The sequence below is a fragment of the Bos grunniens genome, chromosome 23, assembly GCF_055505025.1.
Source record: "Bos grunniens cultivar Pamir isolate PY7600 chromosome 23, Bosgru_T2T1.0, whole genome shotgun sequence".
NCBI lineage: Eukaryota > Metazoa > Chordata > Mammalia > Artiodactyla > Bovidae > Bos > Bos grunniens.
Window position 1 is genome coordinate 31,291,737 of NC_141187.1, and position 23,333 is coordinate 31,315,069.

The window sequence follows — 23,333 nt, forward strand, 5'->3', positions numbered from 1 at the left end:
GATATATCTTTGACAAATCAACTGAGATAGTGAACATAAAGTAGGATTCAGTTTCAGGATGAGTCTAACTTCTAACTTCCAAACTTCATATATTTTAAATTATAGGTAAGAAATTTATCTCTTTGACTCACTAGAGCTTGCTCAGTTCAGTTCAGTTCAGTCGCTCAGTCATGTCTGACTCTTTGCGACCCCATGGACCGCAGCACGCCAGGCCTCCCTGTCCATCACCAACTCACGGAGTTTACTCAAACTCATGTCCGTTGAGTCAGGGATGCCATCCAACCATCTCATCCTCTGTCGTCCTGTTCTCCTCTCACCTTCAATCTTTCCCAGCATCAGGGTCTTTTCAAATGAGTCAGCTCTTCACATCAAGTGCAAAGTATTGGAGTTTCAGCTTCAACATCAGTCCTTCCAATGAACATTCAGGACTGATTTCCTTTAGGATGGACTGGTTGGATCTCCTTGCAGTCCAACAGACTCTCAAGACTCTTCTCCAACACCATGGTTCAAAAGCATCAATTCTTCGGTGCTCGGCTTTCTTTATAGTCCAGCTTTCACATTCATACATGACTACTGGAAAAACCATAGCCTTGACTAGACAGACCTTTGTTGGCAATGTATCTGCTTTTTATTTTTTATTTATCTTTTTTTAAATTTTATTATTTTTTAACTTTACAATATTGTATTGGTTTTGCCATATATAAACATGAATCCACCACAGGTATACACATGTTCCCTGAACCCTCCTCCCTCTTTCCTTCCCATACCATCCCTCTGGGTCATCCCAGTGCACCAGCCCCAAGCATCCAGTATCGTGCATCGAACCTGGACTGGAGACTCGTTTCATATATGATATTATACATGTTTCAATGCCATTCTCCCAAATCATCCCACCCTCTCCCTCTCCCACAGAGTCCAAAAATATGCTGTCTAGGTTGGTCATAACTTTTCTTCCAAGGAGTAAGCGTCTTTTTATTTTAAGCGTCTTTTAAGAGCTTGTTAAGAGTAATATAATAAAGATTTATATTTCTATCTGAAAGAATCTTTCTGATGACTTCACCTTTCTTTTATTCAGGTCATGAGCATCAATTGTTCTTTGTGGCAGGACAACAGCATGTCTGTGAAACACTTTGCATTTGTCAAATTCTCTGAGGCCACCGAACAGTGCTTCCTTTTATTTACCCTCATCCTATTCATGTTCTTAGTATCACTGACAGGCAATGCTCTCATAGTTCTTGCCATCTGGACCAATCCAGCCCTCCATACCCCCATGTACTTCTTCCTGGCCAACTTGTCTCTCTTGGAGATTGGATACACTTGCTCTACTATACCCAAGATGCTGCAGAACCTTGTGAGTGAGGCCCGAGGAATCTCTCGGGAGGGCTGTGCTACACAGATGTTTTTCTTTACATTATTTGGTATCAGTGAGTGCTGTCTTTTGGCAGCCATGGCTTTTGATCGCTATATGGCCATATGCTCCCCACTTCACTATGCAACACGAATGAGTCGTGGAGTGTGTGTCCATTTAGCAATGGTTTCTTGGGGAGTAGGTTGCATAGTAAGCTTGGGCCAAACCAACTATATTTTCTCTTTAGACTTCTGTGGCCCCTGTGAAATAGACCACTTCTTCTGTGACCTCTTGCCTATCCTGGCACTAGCCTGTGGGGATACATCCCATAATGAGGCTGCAGTCTTTATTGCAGCCATTCTTTGCATTTCCAGCCCATTTTTATTAATCATTGCTTCTTATGGCAGAATTCTAGCTGCTGTATTGGTCATGCCCTCCCCTGAAGGCCGTCAAAAAGCTCTTTCCACCTGTTCCTCCCACCTACTGGTAGTAACACTCTTCTATGGCTCAGGATCTGTCACCTACTTGAGACCCAAGGCTAGTCATTCACCTGGGGTGGATAAACTCCTGGCCCTCTTCTATACTGTGGTGACATCCATGCTCAACCCTATCATCTACAGCTTACGGAACAAGGAAGTCAAGACAGCTCTTCGGAGAACTCTGGGCAAGAAAAGCAACTTCATTTAGAGGAGTCTATTCTACAGATTTCATGGGTAAGATACTAGGGGAACAACTAAATTCCTCTTTGAAAAAGATGCACACTCAACCTAAGAGGAAAGAAGGAAAGGGAGGAAGAAAGTAGGGAGAGAGGGAGGAAGGAGAAAAGGAGGGAGGAAAGAAGGAAGAAAGGAAGGAAGAAAACACTGTACTTGTCAGTGTGTTTTATAAGAAGCTTCTTTTATAACAGTGACTGTAACAGTGATTGTAATTTTGAAGACAGCTCTCTTCTTATAGCTAAAGTTCTGACTGCCAAGTTTGGAAGGAAGTTGGCTAGCAAAGAATTTTAAAGGTGAAGTCAACACTAGACTGGTTTTCCAGAATATTTCATTTTAGGCTAAAGTACAGGCTTGGAGTATAAATTACCAGATTTATCCTCGGAAGCCTCAGAAATTCTCACTCTATCCTCTTATGCATTTTCTATCCCCTGAGAGGTCTGTATGACATCTGCACTGGTAACTGGGGTAGTTCCCCCACATATGTTTGTCTCATATGACTCTCAGTTCCGCAATAACTATGATGTGAATTATTTCCTTCCATAAAAATGTTTTAAAATTCTTCATTCTCAGTTACTGGTACATAATATAGAATTGAATGATTCTTCTTTGAGTTGTGAGTATATAAAAATGTGTAAACATAAAAAAACAAACTCTTAAAATTCAGAGGTGTTTGTTGCAGAATAATATGAGAAATTTTTGCCAAGAGTCCTCATAGTAAAAATTTTAAAAATAATAATACTTAAATTTAAGGATAGAAGAAGAAGGTTGAATTGAAAATAATTAATATGTTATACTAATATATGTTATCAGTATGTACTTGATTGTGGCAATCATTTCACAATGCGCACATACATAAAGTCATCACCTTATATACCTTAAGTCATAACTCTTGACAATTTTGTCAATTTTGTCTTGATAAAGATGAAGAAGAAAAAAATGTTATAATAATGTTACAATCAGGGGATGGTAGTGATGCTCACTAATGACCAAGATGTATTTTGCCACATATGCTGTTTTTCCCAAAACCTAATAAATTCATTTAGGACCAGAACAGCACATTATGGTTTCTATTTGTATTTTTATTTGTGTGTAGTCAGTGAAGAATGGAAATAAACTAAGCATGCAAAAATAACTATTTAAAAATTATCCTATAAAAATGGGCAGGAATTATCTGTAGGCATTAGATATTATTATTTATAAGTGTTTATTAATCTAAAAAATAAATGATATTAAAAATTAAAGCAAGTTAGGAACAATTTAGGTAGCATGATCATTTTTGTTTCATTTACTAATTTTGAAAAGTTTTACACGTTTGAAATGATCAAAAGCTGGTCAGTTACATGTAAAAAATAAAACTACATTTCTTCTAACCATAAACTCAAGAAATAGACTCAAGAAATAGATTATAGACCTAAAAGTAACAGCAAGACTAGAAACCATAAAACTCCTAGGAGTGAACATAGAACACTTTTTGAGATAAATCACAGCAATCTTTTTGGATCTGTATGCTAATGCAAAAGATATAAAAGCAAAACCAAACAAATTGGACTTAATTAAGGTTAAAGGCCTTTGACGGCAAAGAAAACAATCTATAAATAACCAAAGGTCAACCTACTGAATGTGAGAAAATATTTGCAAATGATATGCTTGATAAGGGGTTACTACTCAAAATATATAAATAGCTCACTCAACTCAGTATTCAGAAAACCAAACGACTCAGTCAAAAAATGGGCAGAAGGCATGAATAGACATTTTTCCAAAGAACACATATAGATGACCAACAGGCACATTAAAAAATGATCAACATCACTAATTATTAGAGAACTGCAAAAAAAAAAAAAAACAGAAAGAGATATCACCCTCACAGCTATCAGAATGGCTATCAAAAAAAAGAAATCTTTGAGCAATAAATTTTGGCAAGTATGTGGAGAAAAGGAAAGGAAATTCTTCTTGATAGGAATGTAAACTGGTGCAGCCACTAATGGAAAACATTATGGAGGTTTCTCCAAAAAAAAAAAAAAAAAAATACAACTACCAATCCTGGATATAGATCTGAAGAAAAAAAAAAAAAACTAATTTGAAAAGATACATAGAATCCAATGTTCATAGCAGCATTATTTATAATAGCCAACATATGGGAGCAATCTTAGTGGATAAAGGAGATAAAGGACATGTTACAATATACATGTCACATATGTACTGAAATACAAATAGTCCATGTCACCACTTCACACATGAAAAGTTGTCAACATGATTATTAGAGAAATGCAAATTAAAACCAAAAAAAAATCACCTCACACTTGTCACAGTGGCTTTTATCAAAAGGACAAGAAATAATGTGTTGGCAAAAAATATGGAGAAAGGGAACATATGCTTGATTCATGGAACTGAAAACTGGTGCAGACATTATGGAAAATAATACGGAGGTTCCTCAAAAAACTTAAAAATAGAACTATCATGTGATGCAGCAATTCATATTCTTGTTATTTATCTGGAGACACCAAAAACAGTCATTCAAAATGATATGTGTACATATATGCTCATTTGCAACATTATTTACAAGAGCCAAGATATGGAAACAGACCAGGTGTCCATGGATGGATGAATGGATAAAGAAGGTGTGTTATAAAACAATGCAGTCCTACTCAGCTATAAGAAAAGAATGAAATTTTGTCATTTGCAACAACATGGATGGACCTTGAGGGTATTATGCTAAGGAAATAAGTCACACAAAGATACATACCATATGATTTCAACTATATGAGGGATACTTTTTTAATAAAGCAAATGAACAAACCAAACAAGATTTATAGAGAAAAGACTGGTGTTTGTCAGAGGGGAGGAGGGTTGAGGCAAGGGAGAGGGGGTGAAGGGAATCAAGCAGTATAATATCCAGATAAAAATAAATTGGTCATGGGGGTGTAATCTACAGCATGGTGAATATAGTCAATAATATTACATTGAAAACTTAAAAACTGCTAAGAAAATAAATCTTAAAAGATCTCATCACAAAGAAAAACTGTAACTTTGCATAATAACCAATGGTAATTAGATTTACTGTGATCATTTCAAAATGTATACAAGTATCAAATCATTATGTCATATAATGTAAAAGCAAGTCAATGTATGGCAAAACCAATACAATATTGTAAAGTAAAATAAATAAAATTTTAAAAAGACACACTAAAAAGGAAAATAAATGAATAAAATAAAATTAGTTTCCAGTGTGTTGAAAACCAAATGAGTCTATTTTAAAACAAATCTAGCAATAGAGGAGATGATACCAACCTCAATTCAGTAGGTAACTAATTATACATAAGGAACATTCCCATGGAGAACTCTGTCCCATGGAACTTTTTCTGCTAGCTCATCTGGTATAACCATAAATGGGCTGCTGAAAATAATGTCCAAGGGGCTCAGGAATATAAAAAAAAAAAAAAAAATAGCACACCACAAAGCACTCTTGATATTAGTAATATCTACTAAGGTCTTTTGAATCTGGGCTTCTTTTCTTTCTGACAGCATTTTATCAAATAGAAAACTCATATTTCTGAAGATATTTCTTAAGTACTCATCTGCAAACTACAGTTTCTTTGTCCTTTTCTGAACATTTGAAAAATTCAAGTATGTTCCTTCACACTTCCTTTTTCTTAAGTGATGTTTATCTAAAATAAGGGTAAGTAAGACTTTTGCTTTAAAAGCTATCCATTCTTAGAGAAGGTTGGAATGTGTGTACATCATAGTGCCAAATATTCATAGGGAAATTGGAAAGTATTTCATTCCTGGGAGCCTTCTCTAAATATTGGAAATAACTAGTGTGGTACCTATAGAAAGAAATGAGATTTTTCATTGTAATCAACTCAGTTTCTCAGTTGAACCGACCTTAAAAACATGTAAATTTTAGTAAACACTATATCTGACAGATATTAAATACCTGAATGAAGTGTGTAACCTTCATACAATCATATGAACATTTTTAATGTGTAGCATAATAAAAATCTGATAGACAACTTGTCCACATATTTCATCCAGATGTTTTGAAGTCAGATAAAAATATTTTCTTTCTTAGCAATTTCTTAATTGCTTAGAAAATAAATCTTAAAAGATCTCATCACAAAGAAAAATTGTAACTTTGTATAATAACGAATGGTAATTAGATTTACTGTGACCATTTCAAATGTATAAATATTTTAGAATAAAAAATAATATTTTCCCTCACATAACTTTAAAACCACTTTAAATATAAATAAAATACTGTATAAAGACAATTGTATATAAAAAGATACACTAGAATGATAATTTAGTGGAGAGACAAAGAACTTTAAACCTTCACAGATCAATAGATCCCTATATGGTTAAACCATAAGCCTATGGGCTTTCTTTATAGCTCAGTTGGTAAAGAATCTGCCTACAATGCAGGAGACCTGGGTTCAATCCCTGGGTCAGGAAGATCCCCTGGAGAAGGAAATGGCAACCCACTCCAGTATTCTGTCTGGAGAATCCCATGGACAGAGGAGCCTGGCAGATACAGTCCATGGGGTCGAAAGAGTCGGACATGACTTAACGACTAAATTACTATGGTTAAACAGTGACAGAAAATCACTGAAAGTAGATCAAAAATTGGATTAAAATGCCATGGAATGCAAGAGTTAGAAGTAATGAAATATCAATGAGATTGATATGGGGAAAATTAGAGATCTAGGGTAGAATTATAGCACTTAAATATACATTTTTGGAATGTAGAAATCTGAATTTATACTCTCATTATCTCTCTACTTCATTGAAGAAATGTATTGATTTTTGATCCTTAAAAAATTTCCTAGTTATTAGCATACAATTGGGATGAATTATTAACAATATCTTAAAATGGGAATACTAAAGTTTGCTTTGTCAAAGCATTTGGGGATCAGTGATTTAATGATTTAATCATTAATTAATCATTAATTAACTAAATGATTTAATGGATGTAAAATGCTTCCTGTAGTGTTTGGCACACCAGGCTCATTCAGAATTAGTTGGAATTATTGTTTTATTTTTGTATTACACTCATCTGACCTAAATGTAGTGTGGAATCAAAGGGCCATAGTGACATCTTATCCCTGAGAAATCTTGTGTGACATTTCCCAGGATAGCTTTGAGGATTTAATGAAACAGAGAATATGAAAACTGTGAAAAAAAAAAAAAGAAAAGAAAACTGTGCTTTGCAACCCTACAAATGTAGTCTGTTGCCCCTAAACCAATGTCTCTGATCCTAAATTGGAAAAAGATTTTTCTCCTGGACCCAAAGGCTGTCTTCGTAGCTACATAAAATTAAGTAAATCACTGATAACTGTCCAAACTCTTAAATAAAAATAAGATAATCCCACTCAATAAGAAAAATTCCTACAACATAGGTAATTAAATTTTAACAAGAAAAATCAATTGCCCAGTTTAAATGAAGTAGTTATGCAAGACAATTTACAGCACAAAAAGAGATGGTACAAACTACTGACTGAATCCAAGTTTACTAAATGAGTCTAAACAGAAAAGGCACACCAGAAAGGTCACATTACTAGGGCTATTAACTGATTCTGATTGCTGGCAAGGTACATCAATGTACCTCTTAGTATAGCCTTCTTGTGTTGTTTATTTACAAATTAATGAATATCTTAATTCTGATTATTTTCTGTCTAATACATTCCATATGCACAAGAACAATTATTGGTACTCATTCCCCTGGAGAAGGGAATGGTAACCCATTCCAGTATTCTTGCCTGGAGAATCCCAGGGATGGAAGAGCCTGCTGGGCAGCAGCACAGGCTCTGTGGGGTTGCATGGAGTCGGACACAACTGAAGACACTTAGCAGCAGCAGCAGCAGCAATGCCATTCCAGGGCATATATCCAGAGACAAACTTGGTTTGAAAATATACATGCACCTCAATGTTCACTGAAACTCTCTTTACAATAACCAGGATATGGAAGCAACCAAAATATTGAACCAACAGAAATATCCATTGACAGATGAAAGGATAAACAAGATGTAGTATACATATGTATACATATACGACAATATTCCATTGTATATATACATTCACTGCAAGGAGATCCAACCAGTCCATAATGAAGGAGATCAGCCCTGGGATTTCTTTGGACGGAATGATGCTAAAGCTGAAACTCCAGTATTTTGGCCACCTCATGCGAAGAATTGACTCATTGGGAAAGACTCTGATGCTGGGAGGGATTGGGGGCAGGAGGAGAAGGGGACGACAGAGGATGAGATGGCTGGATGGCATCACTGATTCGATGGATGTGAGTCTGAGTGAACTCCGGGAGTTGGTAATGGACAGGGAGGCCTGGCGTGCTGTGATTCATGGGGTCGCAAAGAGTCGGACACAACTAAGCGACTGAACTGAACTGAAGTATATATACATATACATATACATACATATATACAATGGAATATATATATATATATATAGAGAGAGAGAGAGAGAGAGAGGAATATTACTCAGTCATCAAAAAGAATGAAATAATGACATTTGCAGTGACAGGGATGGATGTGGAGATTATCATACTAAGTGAAGTAAGTCAGACAGACAAGACTAATATATGATATCACTTATATGTGGAATCTAAAAGCATGATACAAACTAACCTATTTACAAAACAGAAAGACCCACAGACTTAGAGAATAAACTTGCAGTTACTAAGGGAGAAGGCTGGGGGGAAGGGATAGAGTTTGGGATTGACATGTACACACTGCTATATTTAAAATATATAACCAATGAGGACCTACTGTATAGCATAAGGAACTGTGTTCGATACTCTGTAATAACCTAAATGGGAAGAGAATTTGAAAAAGAATAGATACATGAAAAAAAAAAGTCCTTCCTCTCCACTCTTTTTAAGTTTATATTTTAAACTCAAAGTTCCTTTATTTTTTTTAAAAGGCTTAAAATGTATTTTAATAAATTAATGTTGCATTATTCATTTCTCAGAAAAACTTCAAAGGTATTAGGGACAAATCAAACATGGTACACCAATAAAAAATGCACAGCATAACTACCTAAGATAGGCAAAGCTAAGAGCTACCATCTGACACTCAGCATACAGCAACCCTGTTCTCAAGATTGTACTAGGCCTATCAAGAAAGCTGTGAATGGCAACATCACAGACACAAAAGGGCCATTTCTGGGTTGTCCTTACCCAAGAAAAAGGTGGAGGCAAGTTTAACACAAGATTTTTTAAAGATACACTAAATGAAAATCTCTAAGAGAAAATGTCTTCCTTGGGACATGAAAGGGTAATATATGGGACATAACAGAACCGTATGTATGTTGTCTGTGACCTCTGTGGACATGTGCCTGAATTCCCACCTGGGAGTGATTGGAACAGTGGGGCCAAGGTCATTGGGGGATGTTTGGTTTTTGTGGTATTTGTGGCAGGATCTCTGGGGTGAGACAGTGCACTAAGTCGTGTCCAACTCTTGCGACGCCATGGACTGTAGCCTGCCAGGCTCCTCTGTCTATGGGATTCTCCAGGCAAGAATACTGGAGTGGGTTGCCATTTCCTTCTCCAGGGGATCTTCCCAACCCAGGAATCGAACCCAGGTCTCCAGCACTGCAGGCAGATTCTTTACCGACTGGGGTGGCGGGGGAGGGGGGGGTGTAAGAACAAGAAAGCAAATAGAACAGGGTGGACAAAGAGTGGAATGATTAAGATTAATGGGGGCTCTAACTGGATCCATTTTGCCATGGCTCCCTGGCCCTCACAGGCTCTCAACAATCACATGAGATTTTAGGAATGCACCACACAGAATTGATTAGTGAAAGGATATACCACATAGAACTGATTTGTTAAATATCACCCCTCCCTTACCCTCTGCCTCCAACATACTCCCTAGAGTACTACAGGCAGGGAAGACCTAAACTATTGGGAGGAATCCCTAACACTTTTCCAGAGTAGAATTCGGCTAAGTCCAAAAAGGGTCCTTCTTTTAAGGGTTTTAGGAAACTAGACACTGCAATTTTATTAGTATCGGCGACGTTTGTTTGGAGCAAATTCAGCTCCAGGATCTGCACGGTTGAATGCAGGAGGGGTTCCACCAATTGCCCCAATTCCTTCCATTGTAGCAGCTTGGCCAAAGCGTTCAGTTGTTGGTGGGGTCAATCCCAAGGTTCCATCTGGCATCATAGTGGCTGGTCCTGGAGGAGCTGGGGTACCAGCTGGCACAGGAGCAGGGGGCATGGCACCTCTGTTGTTTATGCCCATAGCACATCCCATAGCCGTCTGACCCATCCGTATCTCTTGCTCTCTCACATCAGGGAAGGTTCCCTTGAATCCTTCCTGCTGTCGTCGCATCATTTCTTCTTGTTGCCGCCGCATCTCTTCCTCACGGCACCTGCGCTCCTCCTCCTGCCTGAGCTCCAGCTGCTTTCATTTTTGCACTTCTTGATTGTGCAGCTCTTCCATCCTCCGAAGTTCTTCTTGACGCCTCATCAAATCCTGCCTCATTAGCATGACCTGGTGCTCATGGCGAGCAGCCTCCATCTCCATCTCCAGCTTCTCACGAGCTTCCTTGATGTTTCGGTCCACTTGGTCCTGCTGCTGCTTTTCCATCTCAATAAGTGCCTTCCAGCACATGGCATACTCATACTCAAAGGAGCCAGGCTGTGCAAATCTGGGTGGCTGCTCTCGCTCTTTGTGAAATTGCTGATTCTTTATAACCAGCTTCTCTGGGAGTCCCTGCTCATCATCTAACTGGTCCATGGGCTCCACAGTCACAGGTCGAGGAAATGTGGTTAGCAGGAAGGAGCCTTCACTGCATCTGTCCAGAGCTTTCCGAGCAGCTGGCTTCCCTGAGAATTCAACAATGCCTTTTCCTGAGGGCCTGCCTCGATCATCCACAATGACTACAGCCCTCTCCACCTGGCCGAACACAGAAAAGGCCTCCTCCAGCAGTTCATTGGACACATACTGAGGAAGGTTTTGGACTGTAAGGGATGCACTATGGCAGGCAAAGCGCACACGCAGCTGCTTTCCACGGAGTGGCATGTTGTCCAGTTCTATTTTGGCAATCTCCGCTAGGGTTCGTGTTTCCAAGCGGATAAAGCCAAAGTCCTTGTCCTTATGAATGAAGACTTCGCCTGCCTTCCCATATTTCTCAGTTTCCTCATTTCCTCCTCAGTGATGTCAGGAGGAAGATTGCCCACAAAGAGCCGGCTACGCTGGGTGAAGGTCTTCTCTCCTGGCTTCCTAAAATTCTTCAGGTCAATAGTCAAGCCTTCATTCTGGCTGCTGGCTTGCTGCCCATTTGCAGGCATTGGTGGAGGTGGTGGCTGCTGCTGTTGCTGCTGGTGGTGCTGCTGATGGTGATGTTGATGATGCTTCCTTGGAGTGTGGTTTTGTTTCTCCAAGTTAAAAGTTTTATTGCTCTGCATCTTTGGACCCCTCCACCGACTGTTTTCTGCTCCTCAAAGTTCCTTTAGACTTAGAGCACTTGATGCCTTTTTCTCAAGAATAGATTCCATTAAGTTAGGCCTTTATATTATTTTTGAATCAGACTAATTTATCAGGAACCTTATATTTGCTTTCACGGGAGAAGAAAATCTTATGATAAACTTTTTTTTCTTATTTGCATAGAGTGAACTTTTAATAAAAATACATAGATAAATAAAGCTAGTGTGTGCCTGCTAAGTCACTTCAGTCATTTCTGAGTCTTTGCAACCCTACGGATGGTAGCCCACCAGGCTCCTCGCTCCTCTGTCCATGGGATTCAACAGGTAAGAACATTGGAGTGGGTTACCGTGCCCTCCTGGGTTGCCAGGCCCTCCTGCAGGGGATCTTCCCAATCCAGGGACTGAACCCACATCTTACATATCTTGCATTGGCAGGCAAGTTTTTACCACTAGCACCACCTGGGAAGCCCAAATAAACCTAGACTTAACACCAACTTTAGGTGAAGCCTTCTGATGCTGTGTGAGTGTCCTGGCTTCTAGCAACACTGACATGGCAGGCCTCAGCTTCTCCAGGACTTGCATAAGTAGAAATCTGTAGCACTAAGCATGTTTACCACAGCAACAGATCTGCCTCAAGCTTCCAGGACTTTTCTATTATACAACAAATTGCAAAGAACATCAAGAAGGTCCTGCTTGGAAGATAAATCAGCACCTAAAAACCAGGAGAAACCATCAATGGGGTAGCAGTGGGGGAGAATTAACAAACATTACCAAATGTCTTCATTTTATTGGTTTCCACCAATGCCAACATAAGGTGGAAATGTACAAGTCTAAGAAGACACTGACTACAGTGACTCTGTCCTTCCCAGGCCCTAATTAGTAACTGCAAAGTCTGAGAGGATAAAGGCCTTTTCACACATGTATAGTACAAGGATCACTGTTTCAGAAGCTTGGAGATTACAAATTTACATGTCCACATTAATAGTCAATGTTCTCTTAAACTAAGCTTATCTTTCTGGGAGCACAGGGCCTAATATTTTTAAAAGATCATTTTCTCACCTTCAATAACCAATCCCTGTTTCATTTTTTTTAATTTAAATTTATTTATTTTAACTGGAGGCTAATTACTTTACAATATTGTATTGGTTTTGCCATATATCAACATGAATCCGCCACAGGTGTACACATGTTCCCCCTGTTTCATTTTTGGTTAGATCACAAGTGTAGTCATGCAGAGTTGAATTCAAATTGTTGTTAACTTATCAGCCTGAACTTCAAATTTAAGAAGTCTTAAAGAATCAAGTTAACCTGGAAAGTCTTCAATTTCAAGGATTTACAGTCCTGCCATAAATGACTCTCCAAACCCATACCAGTGTTGCCTCATTCTCAAACACAATAGAAAAATTCTATTTCTCAGAAGAAAGAAAAGAATAACTAATAAATGTTGTCAACAGTAGTGCCATGTCTTGATTTGATCTTTGTTGTTGTTCAGTCGTTCAGTCATGTCTGACTCTTTACAACCCCAAGGACTGCAGCACACCAGGCTTCCCTGTCTATCACCATCTCCTGGAGCTTATACAAACTCATGTCCAGTGAGTCATTGATACCATACAACCATCTTGTCCTCTGTTGTACCCTTCTCCTCCTGCCTTCAATCTTTCCTAGCATCAGGGTCTTTTCCAATGAGTTGGTTCTTCACATCAGGTGGCCAAAGTATTGGAGCTTCAACTTCAGCATCAGTCCTTCCATTGAGTATTCAGGGTTGATTTACTTTAGGTTTGACTAGTTTGATCTCCTTGCAGTCCAAGGGACTCTCAAGAGTCTTCTCCAACACCACAGTTCAAAAGCACCAAGTCTTACAAGTTCAGCCTTCTTTATGGTCCAAATATCACATCCTTACACGACTACTGGAAAAACCATAGCTTTGACTAATGGACCTTTGTTGGCAAAGTAATGTCTCTGCTTTTTCATATGCTGTCTTGGTTTGTCATAGCTTTTCTTCCAAGGAGCAAGCGTCTTTTAATTTCATGGTTGCAGTCACCATCTGCAGTGATTTTGGAGCCCAAGAAAATTAAGTCTCTCACTGTTTCCTTTGTTTCCTCATCTATTTGCCATGAACTGATGGGACCAGATGTCATGATCTTTGTTTTCTGAATGTTGAGTTTTAAGCCAGCTTTTTCACTCTCCTCTTTCACCTTCATCAAGACACTCTTTACTCTTGATTTGGTCCACTCCATGCATTTCTGGTGAACTGCTCATTAGGAAACTTCACCTCTGTGGTAACAGGAGTGGTCATATGACCAAAACAGGTAAATTAGTCTTTCTATCCCAAAGGAAAATCTGAGACTAGTCAAGATCATCTTATTAAAAATGATATATGATACAGTATATATAAACATATATGGTAAAAAAAACTTTTCCTTCCAGTAGAATGACAACTGTGCTAGTTTCCCATCATTGCTATGACATATTGCCATATACTTAATGGCTTAAAATAACACAAATGTTTAGTACCTTAGAGTTCTGGAGATGAGGAGGCTAAAATAGGTCAACAGGGCTGTGTCCTTCTGCAGACATTAGGAGAGAATCTATTTACTGGTCTTTTCCAACTTCTAGAGGCCACCGATAATCCTTTTCTCCATCTTTAAAGTCAGAAGCATAATATCCTGTCTCCTCCCTAACTCCTGCCTCCTCTTATAAGAACCTTTGTAATTATATGGGCCCACTTGGGTAATTCAGGTTAATCTCCCCATCTCAATTTCCTTGATTTATTTTTATCTGTAAAAATTCTTATACTGTGAAAGACAATGTATAATCACGGGTTCCAGGGATTGGGATGTGAACAATTTGAGAAAAAAGAACAACAAGGCATTATTTACATACCAAATTAAGTAATAAATGTACAAGAAATAATGTAACTTTTTCTTTTTTATTGAAATATAGCAGATATGGACATGAGTTTGAGCAACTCAGGGGAACGGTGGGAACTGGGAAGCCTGGCATGCTGCAGTCCATGGGATCGCAAACAGTTGGACACAACTGAGCAACTGAACAATTATGTTCATTTCGGGTGTACTATGTAGTGATTTGGCATTTGCAGGCACCATGAAATGATCACCACAATAAGTCTAGTAGCCATCTGTCCCCATGCAGTATAATGGGGAACTGACAATATTCCTTATGTTGTATACTACATTCCTAAGACTTACTTATTTTCTAAATGAAAGTTTGTATAGCAAAACCAATACAATATTATAAAGTAAAAATAATAATAATAATAATAAATAAATAAAACCAAAAAAAAAGTTTGTATGTATTAATCCCATTTCATATTTTATACCCCCTCTGGAAACCATCTACTTGTTCTCTGTATCTATGAGTGTTTGTTTTGTTTTATTTGCTTGCTTGCTTTATTTTTTATATTCTATACATAAGTGAGATTATATGATATTTGTCTTTCTCTTTATTATTTCACTTAGCATAATATCTTATAGATCTATTCATGTTGAAGTAAATGGCAGATTTCATACCTCTTTATGGCTGAGTAATATTCCATTACTGAGCATGCATGCATGCTCAGTCACTCAGTCTTTTCTGACTCTTTGTGATCCCATGGACTGTAGTCCCCCAGGTTCCTCTGTCTATGTAATTTTCCAGGCAAGAAATATCGGAGTGGGTTGCCATGTCCTACTCCAGGGGATCTTCCCGATCCAGGGATCAAACTCACATCTCTTCCATCTCTTGCATTGACAGGTGGGTTCTTTACCACGGAGCCACCTGGGAAGCCCAATGTATATATATGTCTTCTTTATTCCTCTATTGATGAACACTTAGATTGATTCCATATCTTGGCTATTAGTAATGCCACAATGAACTTTGGTGTGCTTATATTCTTTCAAATTAGTGGTTTTGTCTTCTTCTGGTAAATACCCAAAAGAGAAATTGCTGGATCATATGGTAGTTCTTTGCCAGCAAAGGTCCGTCTAGTCAAAGGTTATGGTTTTTCCATTAGTCATGTATGGATGTGAGAGTTGGACCATAAAGAAGGCTGAGCACTGAAGAACTGATGCTTCTGAACTGTGGTGTTGGAGAAGACTCTTGAGAGTCCCTTGGACTGCGAGGAGATCAAACCAGTCAAACCTAAAGGAAATCAACCCTGAATACTGAATATTCATTGGAGGGACTGAGGCTGAAGCTGAAGCTCCAATACTTTGGCCACCTGATTCGAAGAACTGACTCATTGGGAAAGACCTTGATGCTGGGAAAGATTGAAGGCAGGAGGAGAAGGCGATGACAGAGGATGAGATGGTTGGATGGCATCATCGACTCGATGGACATGAGTTTGAGCAAGCTCCGGGGGTTGATGATGGACAAGGATGCCTGTTGTGCTGCAATCCATGGGGTTGCAAAGAGTCAGACAGGACTGAGGGACTGGACTGAACTGAACTGATGGTACTTCTATTTTTCATTTTGTGAGGAACCTCCACATTCTGTTTTCCATAGTGACTGCATCAATTTACAATCTCTGCAACAGTACACAAATGTTCCCTTTTCTGCACAAGAATAAATGAACTCTAAAAATCACCATTTTGTGCAAAATAACAATCACTGTTTCTTGGAAGAATTAATAAAGGGTGCTTGATAATAAGACCAGTGGGTGATGGCTTCAGGCTCTCAGAGGGCCCTGCAAACCTAAGCTTCCTGACCACCTGAGTGCTAGTCACTTCCAGTAGTCACAAGTAACTCGGTGGCCCCAGAAGTTTCCCTTGGCTAGAGGAAGCTTCATTTGCTCCAAGATTCTAAAGAGATCCTGTGTGGGAGAAGGCAATGGCACCCCACTCAAGTACTCTTGCCTGGAAAATCCCATGGAGAGAGGAGCCTGGTGGGCTGTAGTCTATGGGGTCGATAAGAGTCGGACGCGACTGAGTGACTTCACTTTCACTTTTCACTTTCATGCATTGGAGGAAGAAATGGCAACCCACTCCAGTGTTCTTGCCTGGAGAATCCCAGGGACGGCGGGGCCTGGTGGGCTGCTGTCTATGGGGTTGCGCAGAGTTGGACATGACTAAAGCGACTTAGCAGCAGCAGGGGGTTAGATAATAAACTTCTAAGGTAACATAAAAGAAACAGTGGCTGTTCCAGCATTGAAAGAATGGCATATAAGTTGATGTTCCAAAACAACTTATACCAACATTGTCTTCTGGGTGCTGCCTATTATGAAATCTGTTGTAAAGAAGAGCCTAATATTTATAAGATTAGAAGAAAATAAACCTTTTATTGATAAAAAAATAAATAAATAAAGAGATCCTGTGAACCCAGGCTCCCAATCAAGCAGGACACCAACCAACACCCATGGCATCAAGTTTCTGACCAGCTCCCACGACCATGGGCATCTCCTAAGTAACAGGCTCCCAGCAGGCCAGCACACCCAGGCTTCTGGCATATTTCTGCCCTGGCCAACTCCCACAGTCCAGGATATCTCCTCTGGTCTTAGGCTTCCAATCAGTGACCACAAACCAGGGTCTAGAGAGCACTTGTTAACTCATGATATTGTAGGGCCCCAGTACCAGGTTGACTCCTATTTCAGGCTTTTGTTGCACCCCAGCACCAGGTCACCAAAATACTCCAGCAGCAGTTGACCATGGATGCCACCAGAATGCACACATAGACTCCCTAGACAAACTGACTGGTAGAGGCCTTTGCCTGCCAAAGCAGATTTATAAAGACTAGTACAGGAACCTACATCCTCAGATGCACAGATACCAAGGCAAGACCACAAACATCATGAGTAATCAAGAAGGTATGATACCACCAAACACAATACATACTGTAAAGAAATGCCAACTTCTAAATTCTCATCCTATTATTAATATCCAATTCCATACCATTTTTTGTTGAACTTTATTTTGTTCATATAATATTTTCCTAATTTTATTTAGTTGTATACTTCTGTTTTCTTGTACTTCACTGAATTTTTTAAAGGATTATTTGAATTCTTTGTTAGACAGTTGGTAGATTAAATTTTCATCCAACAGCAGCAGTGCACACATTCTTTTCAAGTGGACACAGATTATTCTTCAGCATAGAACGTATGTTAAGTTGCAAAACAAGCCTTAGCTAATGTAAGAAGACTGAATTCATATCAAGTATCTTTTCTTACCAGAAACATAAGAAATTAGATGTCAATTACAGGATGACAATTGGAAAATTACAAACTAATGGAAACTAAACAACATACTCCTGAACAACCATTGGTCAAAAAAATGGGGGGGGGGGGACCAAAAATATCTTAAGACAAATGAAGATGGAAATACAAAATACCAAAACTTGCAAGATGCAGCAAAAGCAATTCTAATAGGCAAGTTTATAAAGATAAAAAGAAAAAATTACAAAAAGCAATCTATCTTTATCTCAAGTAACTAGAAAAAGAAACAAAGCCCAAAGTTAGAAACAAGAAAGAAAATAACAAAGAGCAGAAATAAATGATAGAGATACAAGAAAAACAACAGAAAAGACCAACAAAACTAAGAGTTGGTTTATTTGAAAGATGAACCTGACAAACCTTTAGCAAGATTAGCACAGAAAAACAGAGAGAGCAGCTTTATTCACAATAGTTAAGAATCTATCAAAAGATGAATGGATAAAGAATAGCTTACATACAGTGAAATATCCTTCAACCTTGAGAAAGAAGAAAATCTTGCCTTGTGCAAAAATATAGATGAAACTTGAGGGTGTTATGCTAAGTAAAATAAATTAGAAAGACAAAAACAAGTATGTTCTCACTTTTATGTGAAATTTAAAAATAAATAAAAGGCAAACAAAGAAATAGCTAGTAAAAGAATGGTTACTAGGGGCTGCTTGGGAGAACAGAAAATGTTGGTTATAGAGTACAAATTCTCAGCACTAAAATACTTTCTGGAGATCTAATTTACACTGGTGACTATAACAATATGTGCGTGTTAAGTCGCTTCAGTCTTTGCAAGTCCAGGGACTGTAGCCCACCATGCTCCTCTGTCCGTGGAATTCTCCAGGCAAGAAAACTGGAGTGGGCAACCATGCCCTCCTCCAGGGGATCTTCTCCATCCAGTAATCAAACACTAGTCTCTTAAGTCTCCTGCATTGCCAGGCAGGTTCTTTACCACTAGCGCCACCTACTGTGTTATATACTTCAAATTTACTAAAAGAGTAGATCTTAAATATTCTCACTACAAAAAAAAATGTATAATAAATGGGAGAACAGATGGGTTAACTATTTTTTGGTAAATATCTGCAATATGTACATGTATAAATCATCACAATGTACACCTTGAACTTGAATATATTGTATGTCAATGATGCCTCAATAAAGCTGGAGGAAAAATAAAAATATAAATACATAAAAATTATGGATGAAAATTAAAGGAAATTGGAATTCCGCCTAATTTCGACCTTCTCCCCACCAGGTTCTTGTGAACTACCAAATAAACATAGTAACTTTATAGTAGAGAAGCCTAAAAGACACCATGTTATCCAAGTGTTCACAGCTCATATCATCAGTAATAGAATAAGTAAATACCAGGTTCCTTCTAATAAGATGCAGCTCAGGTGACACAATATCAGTTTTGTGGAGTCTCATTGTCAAAAAGGAAAATTCTAATTCTGCATAAACACTAGGCAACTATAAATTGAAAAACATTGTATAAAATAAATGGCCTATACTCTTCAGAAATATTTAGCTATTAAAGGCAAAGAAAAACTGAAAAATGGTTTTAGATTAAAGGACACTAAGAGACATAACACCTAAATCTAATTTGTTAACCTGAATTAGCTCTTCACTTTAGGAAATACTCTCAGGAACAGTTAGGGATGGGTCAGCATATATACTATTTCAGAAAAATATTTAAATTAATATTATATAATTATAGACAGAATGGCAAAGCACCCGTGGTGAAACATTAACACTATGAAATCTCATGGAGGTCTAAATCTGCACTATTTTCTTTTCTGGAAGTTTTACTGTTGTTGAATTGTAATTCGAATATGGTGTATTTGTATTTGAAATTATTATGCTTGAAATCACTTGATGCTGTCATAGCATATGATAACCAGTGACCTTTCAGCTTCATATTTGTAAAAAGAATACAATGTATGGCAATGAGGCTAATAAAATAGTAGAGAATGAGTGAATCTGAACTGGAAGCCAGAGCTAGTTTCTGTAACTATCTGATGGCATATTTGTGCCAATAATCCTGCACTGCTGAGATACACTAAGAACAAACAATTGAGCATGTGTTTAGGGAATATGCTGCACAGGAATCAGTATGAGAAGTGGGCAAAGATTGGGAGATATTGTCCTGAAGAGGAGGAAAATTTTACTAAGATAAAAGAAGATGATCCTTCAGTGCATTTAGCTTCCATTCTTAGCTGAGAAAATGCTTTCATCATCAGTTCTTCAGTAAAGTTGCCTGTGACTCAAATTCATGTGTGCTGTTTAAATGTCAATTTACCAAATATTGGTTGGAGGTTTAGGGTTGGCAATGATAGAGTCTCAGATCTCCTAGTTGTTGTTGACCATAACAAGGGAACTCAGGTAAAAATCTATTGTCGTTACCTGATTTGTCATATACAAGTTACTTAAGTTTAGGTAAGTCTCATATCTTCTTCTCTTCAGTTTTCTCATCTAGAAAGTGAGAAAAAAACATACTTATATCCTGCCTCTGATAAAAAAAGTTTCATGTAAGAAGTATGAAAATACAAGCAATATAAACAATAGTATCTGTGGTGATCTTTGGGAGAATTTTTTGAAAGTAATCTTTATTTTAGATTACAAATAAATATTGCAGTAACATGGCTAGGATTCAAAACCATAAACACTAAATTTATACATTTCAAGAAAAATAGTCTACACATACAAAAAGATATTTCTGTGTTTTTCAAGCATAAAAGGAAAAGAAGAAATGGGAAATTTCAAAGCTTTTTCAAGTTAGATAGTGAGATACTCTGGTACTGTATGAGGTATAACAAACAATAAGAATTCCATAAGTACAAGGTGGTTCAAAGAACTAAACTATATCTTGTAAGTTCTTAAAAGATTTTTGCTCTGTGATTGTTCTTTTGTGTGGCCCCAATTATTTACTAAAAGTTCTTTTATAGACATGATTCTTGATTCTTCATTTCTTGGAAAGTAGCTTAAGGACAAATGTATATACCCCATATTATTGTTTATTGCTAGTTAGAGTAAACAACTCACAGACATACAAAGGCAAAGACACAGACATCAGAATCAACGTACATGAGAGCCACACGAGAAGTTGAGACAAAGATGTGGGACATTTTTCTTTTTAATAATTTAGGGAAAAGGGCTTGAATCAATCATATCTAAAATTTAGAGGCCCCCAAAACTAAAACAGACATTTAAGAACCATACAAAACTCAGGTGTTGCCAAGATTTTACTTTATTCCTTATTCCATTTTTTATCTCAATAATCTCAATATGGTGCAGTTTAAAATGTTATATACATAGTACATTTACTTCAGATGGAGATGGTATTAATAATATAGGAAACAACACTATTACTTTAATTCAAAGTGCATTTATTTATTTATTTGAAAAATACATGCTAATTTTCATATGAACTTTCTAACCACAAATATTCAAATCAGATCGAGCTTAGAAAAGAAAAAACTACCATTTTCATATAGCTTTTATCATAAAATTTTTCCAATATATTTTCAAGTAATTCCTTCAAATACCCATTGGATTCATCAATACACTTTTCAGAGCCTAGCACTTGGTCGCTTTAGATACTGTTTACTGCTTCTTGGATTACGCAGGTGCTACAAGCACTTATTTCACTTAACAATACCTAGCCTACGATGACCATTACTTTATGAGCTATATAGCACAGCTTTAAACTTATTTTCCCTTCCTTTACACTTCTCACTAACTTGAAAAAGAGAGAAATATGAGACGCTTACTTCCGCTGCATTACTGAGAGCACTTCTTGTTACGACTCATGCAAGTCACTTTGTTACTAATGATAATGGGACATTATAGAATACAGACCAAAATTCCTCTCAATATTAACTAGCATTCAAAAAAAGAATAACAATGTTGGAGAAAACATGTAAAGTTTTTCAAAATGTCTTTCGTTAGACCAAAGATGGAAGACAAATTGAATAACAAATTCTGCCTACAAAGCAAGAAATTAAACAATATATTCTAGGTTTTTTTTAAGGAATTATACCTGAATTTTGTCAATTTTTATAATAAATTCTATACTTCATTTTCAATTAAGAAAATTATACTTTTATTATGTTTGTGCACTAAAACCTGAATATTCATGTTTGATCCATTTTTACATGGCTGTTATCACCACTAAAGAATGATTAGTATTAAGACAGACTGTGTCTAATTCATATCTATTACCACGAACTTTGTGACCTTGTGAGTGTACACCTTCATTAAGTGCTAATTGAGTGAATGAAAGATTGATGAGTGGATGACTGGAAAAACCATTGGTGAAGAGATATTCCATTTTACCATTCATGTCACCAGTATAAACAGACCATCCTCACCCCACTAGTCTCTTTACGGCCCCTCTTACATCTCTGTTTCTGAGGGTGTAGATTAGAGGGTTGAGGCTAGGTGTGACAACAGTATAGAAGAGGGCAATGAACTTGCCCTGATCTTGAGAATTTCCTGATGGTGGCTGGAGGTATATGCACATGACTGGAATGAAAAAGAGGGATACGACCATAAGATGGGCTCCACACGTCCCAAAGACTTTCTGGAGTCCAGTTGTTGACTGCATCCTCAGCACTGCCCGGGCAATGGCACCATAGGAGCTGAGAATGAGGATGAGAGGTATGAGAACAAAAATGGAGCTTGTAACCATGAGAGTTAGCTCATTAGCACGGGTATCAATGCATGACAGTCGAAGCAGTGCTGGAACTTCACAGAAGAAATGGTCCACTTGGCGATGTCCACACAGGGGTACCAAAAATGTAAAGAAAGAATGAAGTGCTGAGTTGGTAAAGCCACTTACCCAAGAAGCCACAGCCAACAGATGGCAGAAACGAGGGTGCATGAGGATAGAGTAGTGCAGGGGTCTACACACAGCTGCATAACGGTCATAGGACATCACCATCAGAAGCACACATTCTGTGCATCCCAGTGCGAGGACAAAATAAAGCTGAATCATGCAACCAGTGTAAGAGATGGTTTTTCCTGGACCCCAGAGGTTGACCAGCAACTGAGGGATGAAGCTGGTGGTATAGCAGAGATCCAGAAAAGAGAGATTTGAGAGGAAAAAATACATAGGAGTGTGGAGATGGGAATCCAAGTATGACAAGATAATGATGAACAGGTTGCCTGTCAATGTCATCAAGTAGAACACCAAGACAACCACAAAGAGAACTACTTCCAGATGAGGCCAATTAGAAAACCCCAGTAGAACAAAGTAGGCTTCAGAGGTTGCATTCATTTTTCTCGTGGTCATTCATTACTTGTTATCTGAGGCAAGTACCATATATATACCCTAGAAATTTAAAGAAATACTGCAAAAGCAAAAAAAAAAAAAAAAAAAGCACATTGGAGCCACCTGTAGTTACCTCTTTGGGGGTCTTTTAATTGCTTGTATTTTATAAGTACAACTCCTGAAAAAGATGTTAGCAGTAGACAAATACTTGAATTTCAACAGGCACATTAAAAACAGTTAGCCTCACACTTGTAAGTCTGATTTAGGCTTTAAAACTCTTAGTCTTTAACTAATTGTTACGCTAGACTACTGTCTACAGCTCAGAAACCATGGATGATAATCAGATAGCAAATTGCCTAAAAGAAACTTTTT

The 23,333-nt window shown here is 37.8% G+C and overlaps 2 protein-coding genes and 1 pseudogene across 3 annotated transcripts; 1 reads left to right on the plus strand and 2 right to left on the minus strand.

Annotated features, from left to right (window-relative positions):
• Positions 1 to 624: 624 nt before the first annotated feature.
• Positions 625 to 2,035, plus strand: LOC147347252 (olfactory receptor 10C1-like). Its single transcript, XM_086370585.1, has one exon. It carries the CDS (start codon positions 1,079 to 1,081, stop codon positions 2,033 to 2,035), a length of 957 nt encoding a protein of 318 aa, XP_086226711.1. The 5' UTR covers positions 625 to 1,078.
• Positions 2,036 to 8,977: 6,942 nt separating this feature from the next.
• Positions 8,978 to 11,511, minus strand: LOC147347253 (non-POU domain-containing octamer-binding protein pseudogene; annotated as a pseudogene). Its single transcript, XR_015152769.1, has one exon. The product of XR_015152769.1 is annotated as a non-POU domain-containing octamer-binding protein pseudogene (transcript).
• Positions 11,512 to 21,416: 9,905 nt separating this feature from the next.
• Positions 21,417 to 23,064, minus strand: LOC147347254 (olfactory receptor 2J3-like). Its single transcript, XM_086370543.1, has one exon. The coding sequence runs from the start codon at positions 22,980 to 22,982 to the stop codon at positions 22,056 to 22,058; it is 927 nt and encodes a 308-aa protein (XP_086226669.1). The 5' UTR covers positions 22,983 to 23,064; the 3' UTR covers positions 21,417 to 22,055.
• Positions 23,065 to 23,333: the final 269 nt, after the last annotated feature.

Coding starts and splice junctions, on each gene's coding strand:
- LOC147347252 (XM_086370585.1), top strand. CDS start 1,079: ATGAGCATCAATTGTTCTTTGTGGCAGGACAACAGCATGTCTGTGAAA.
- LOC147347254 (XM_086370543.1), bottom strand. CDS start 22,982: ATGACCACGAGAAAAATGAATGCAACCTCTGAAGCCTACTTTGTTCTA.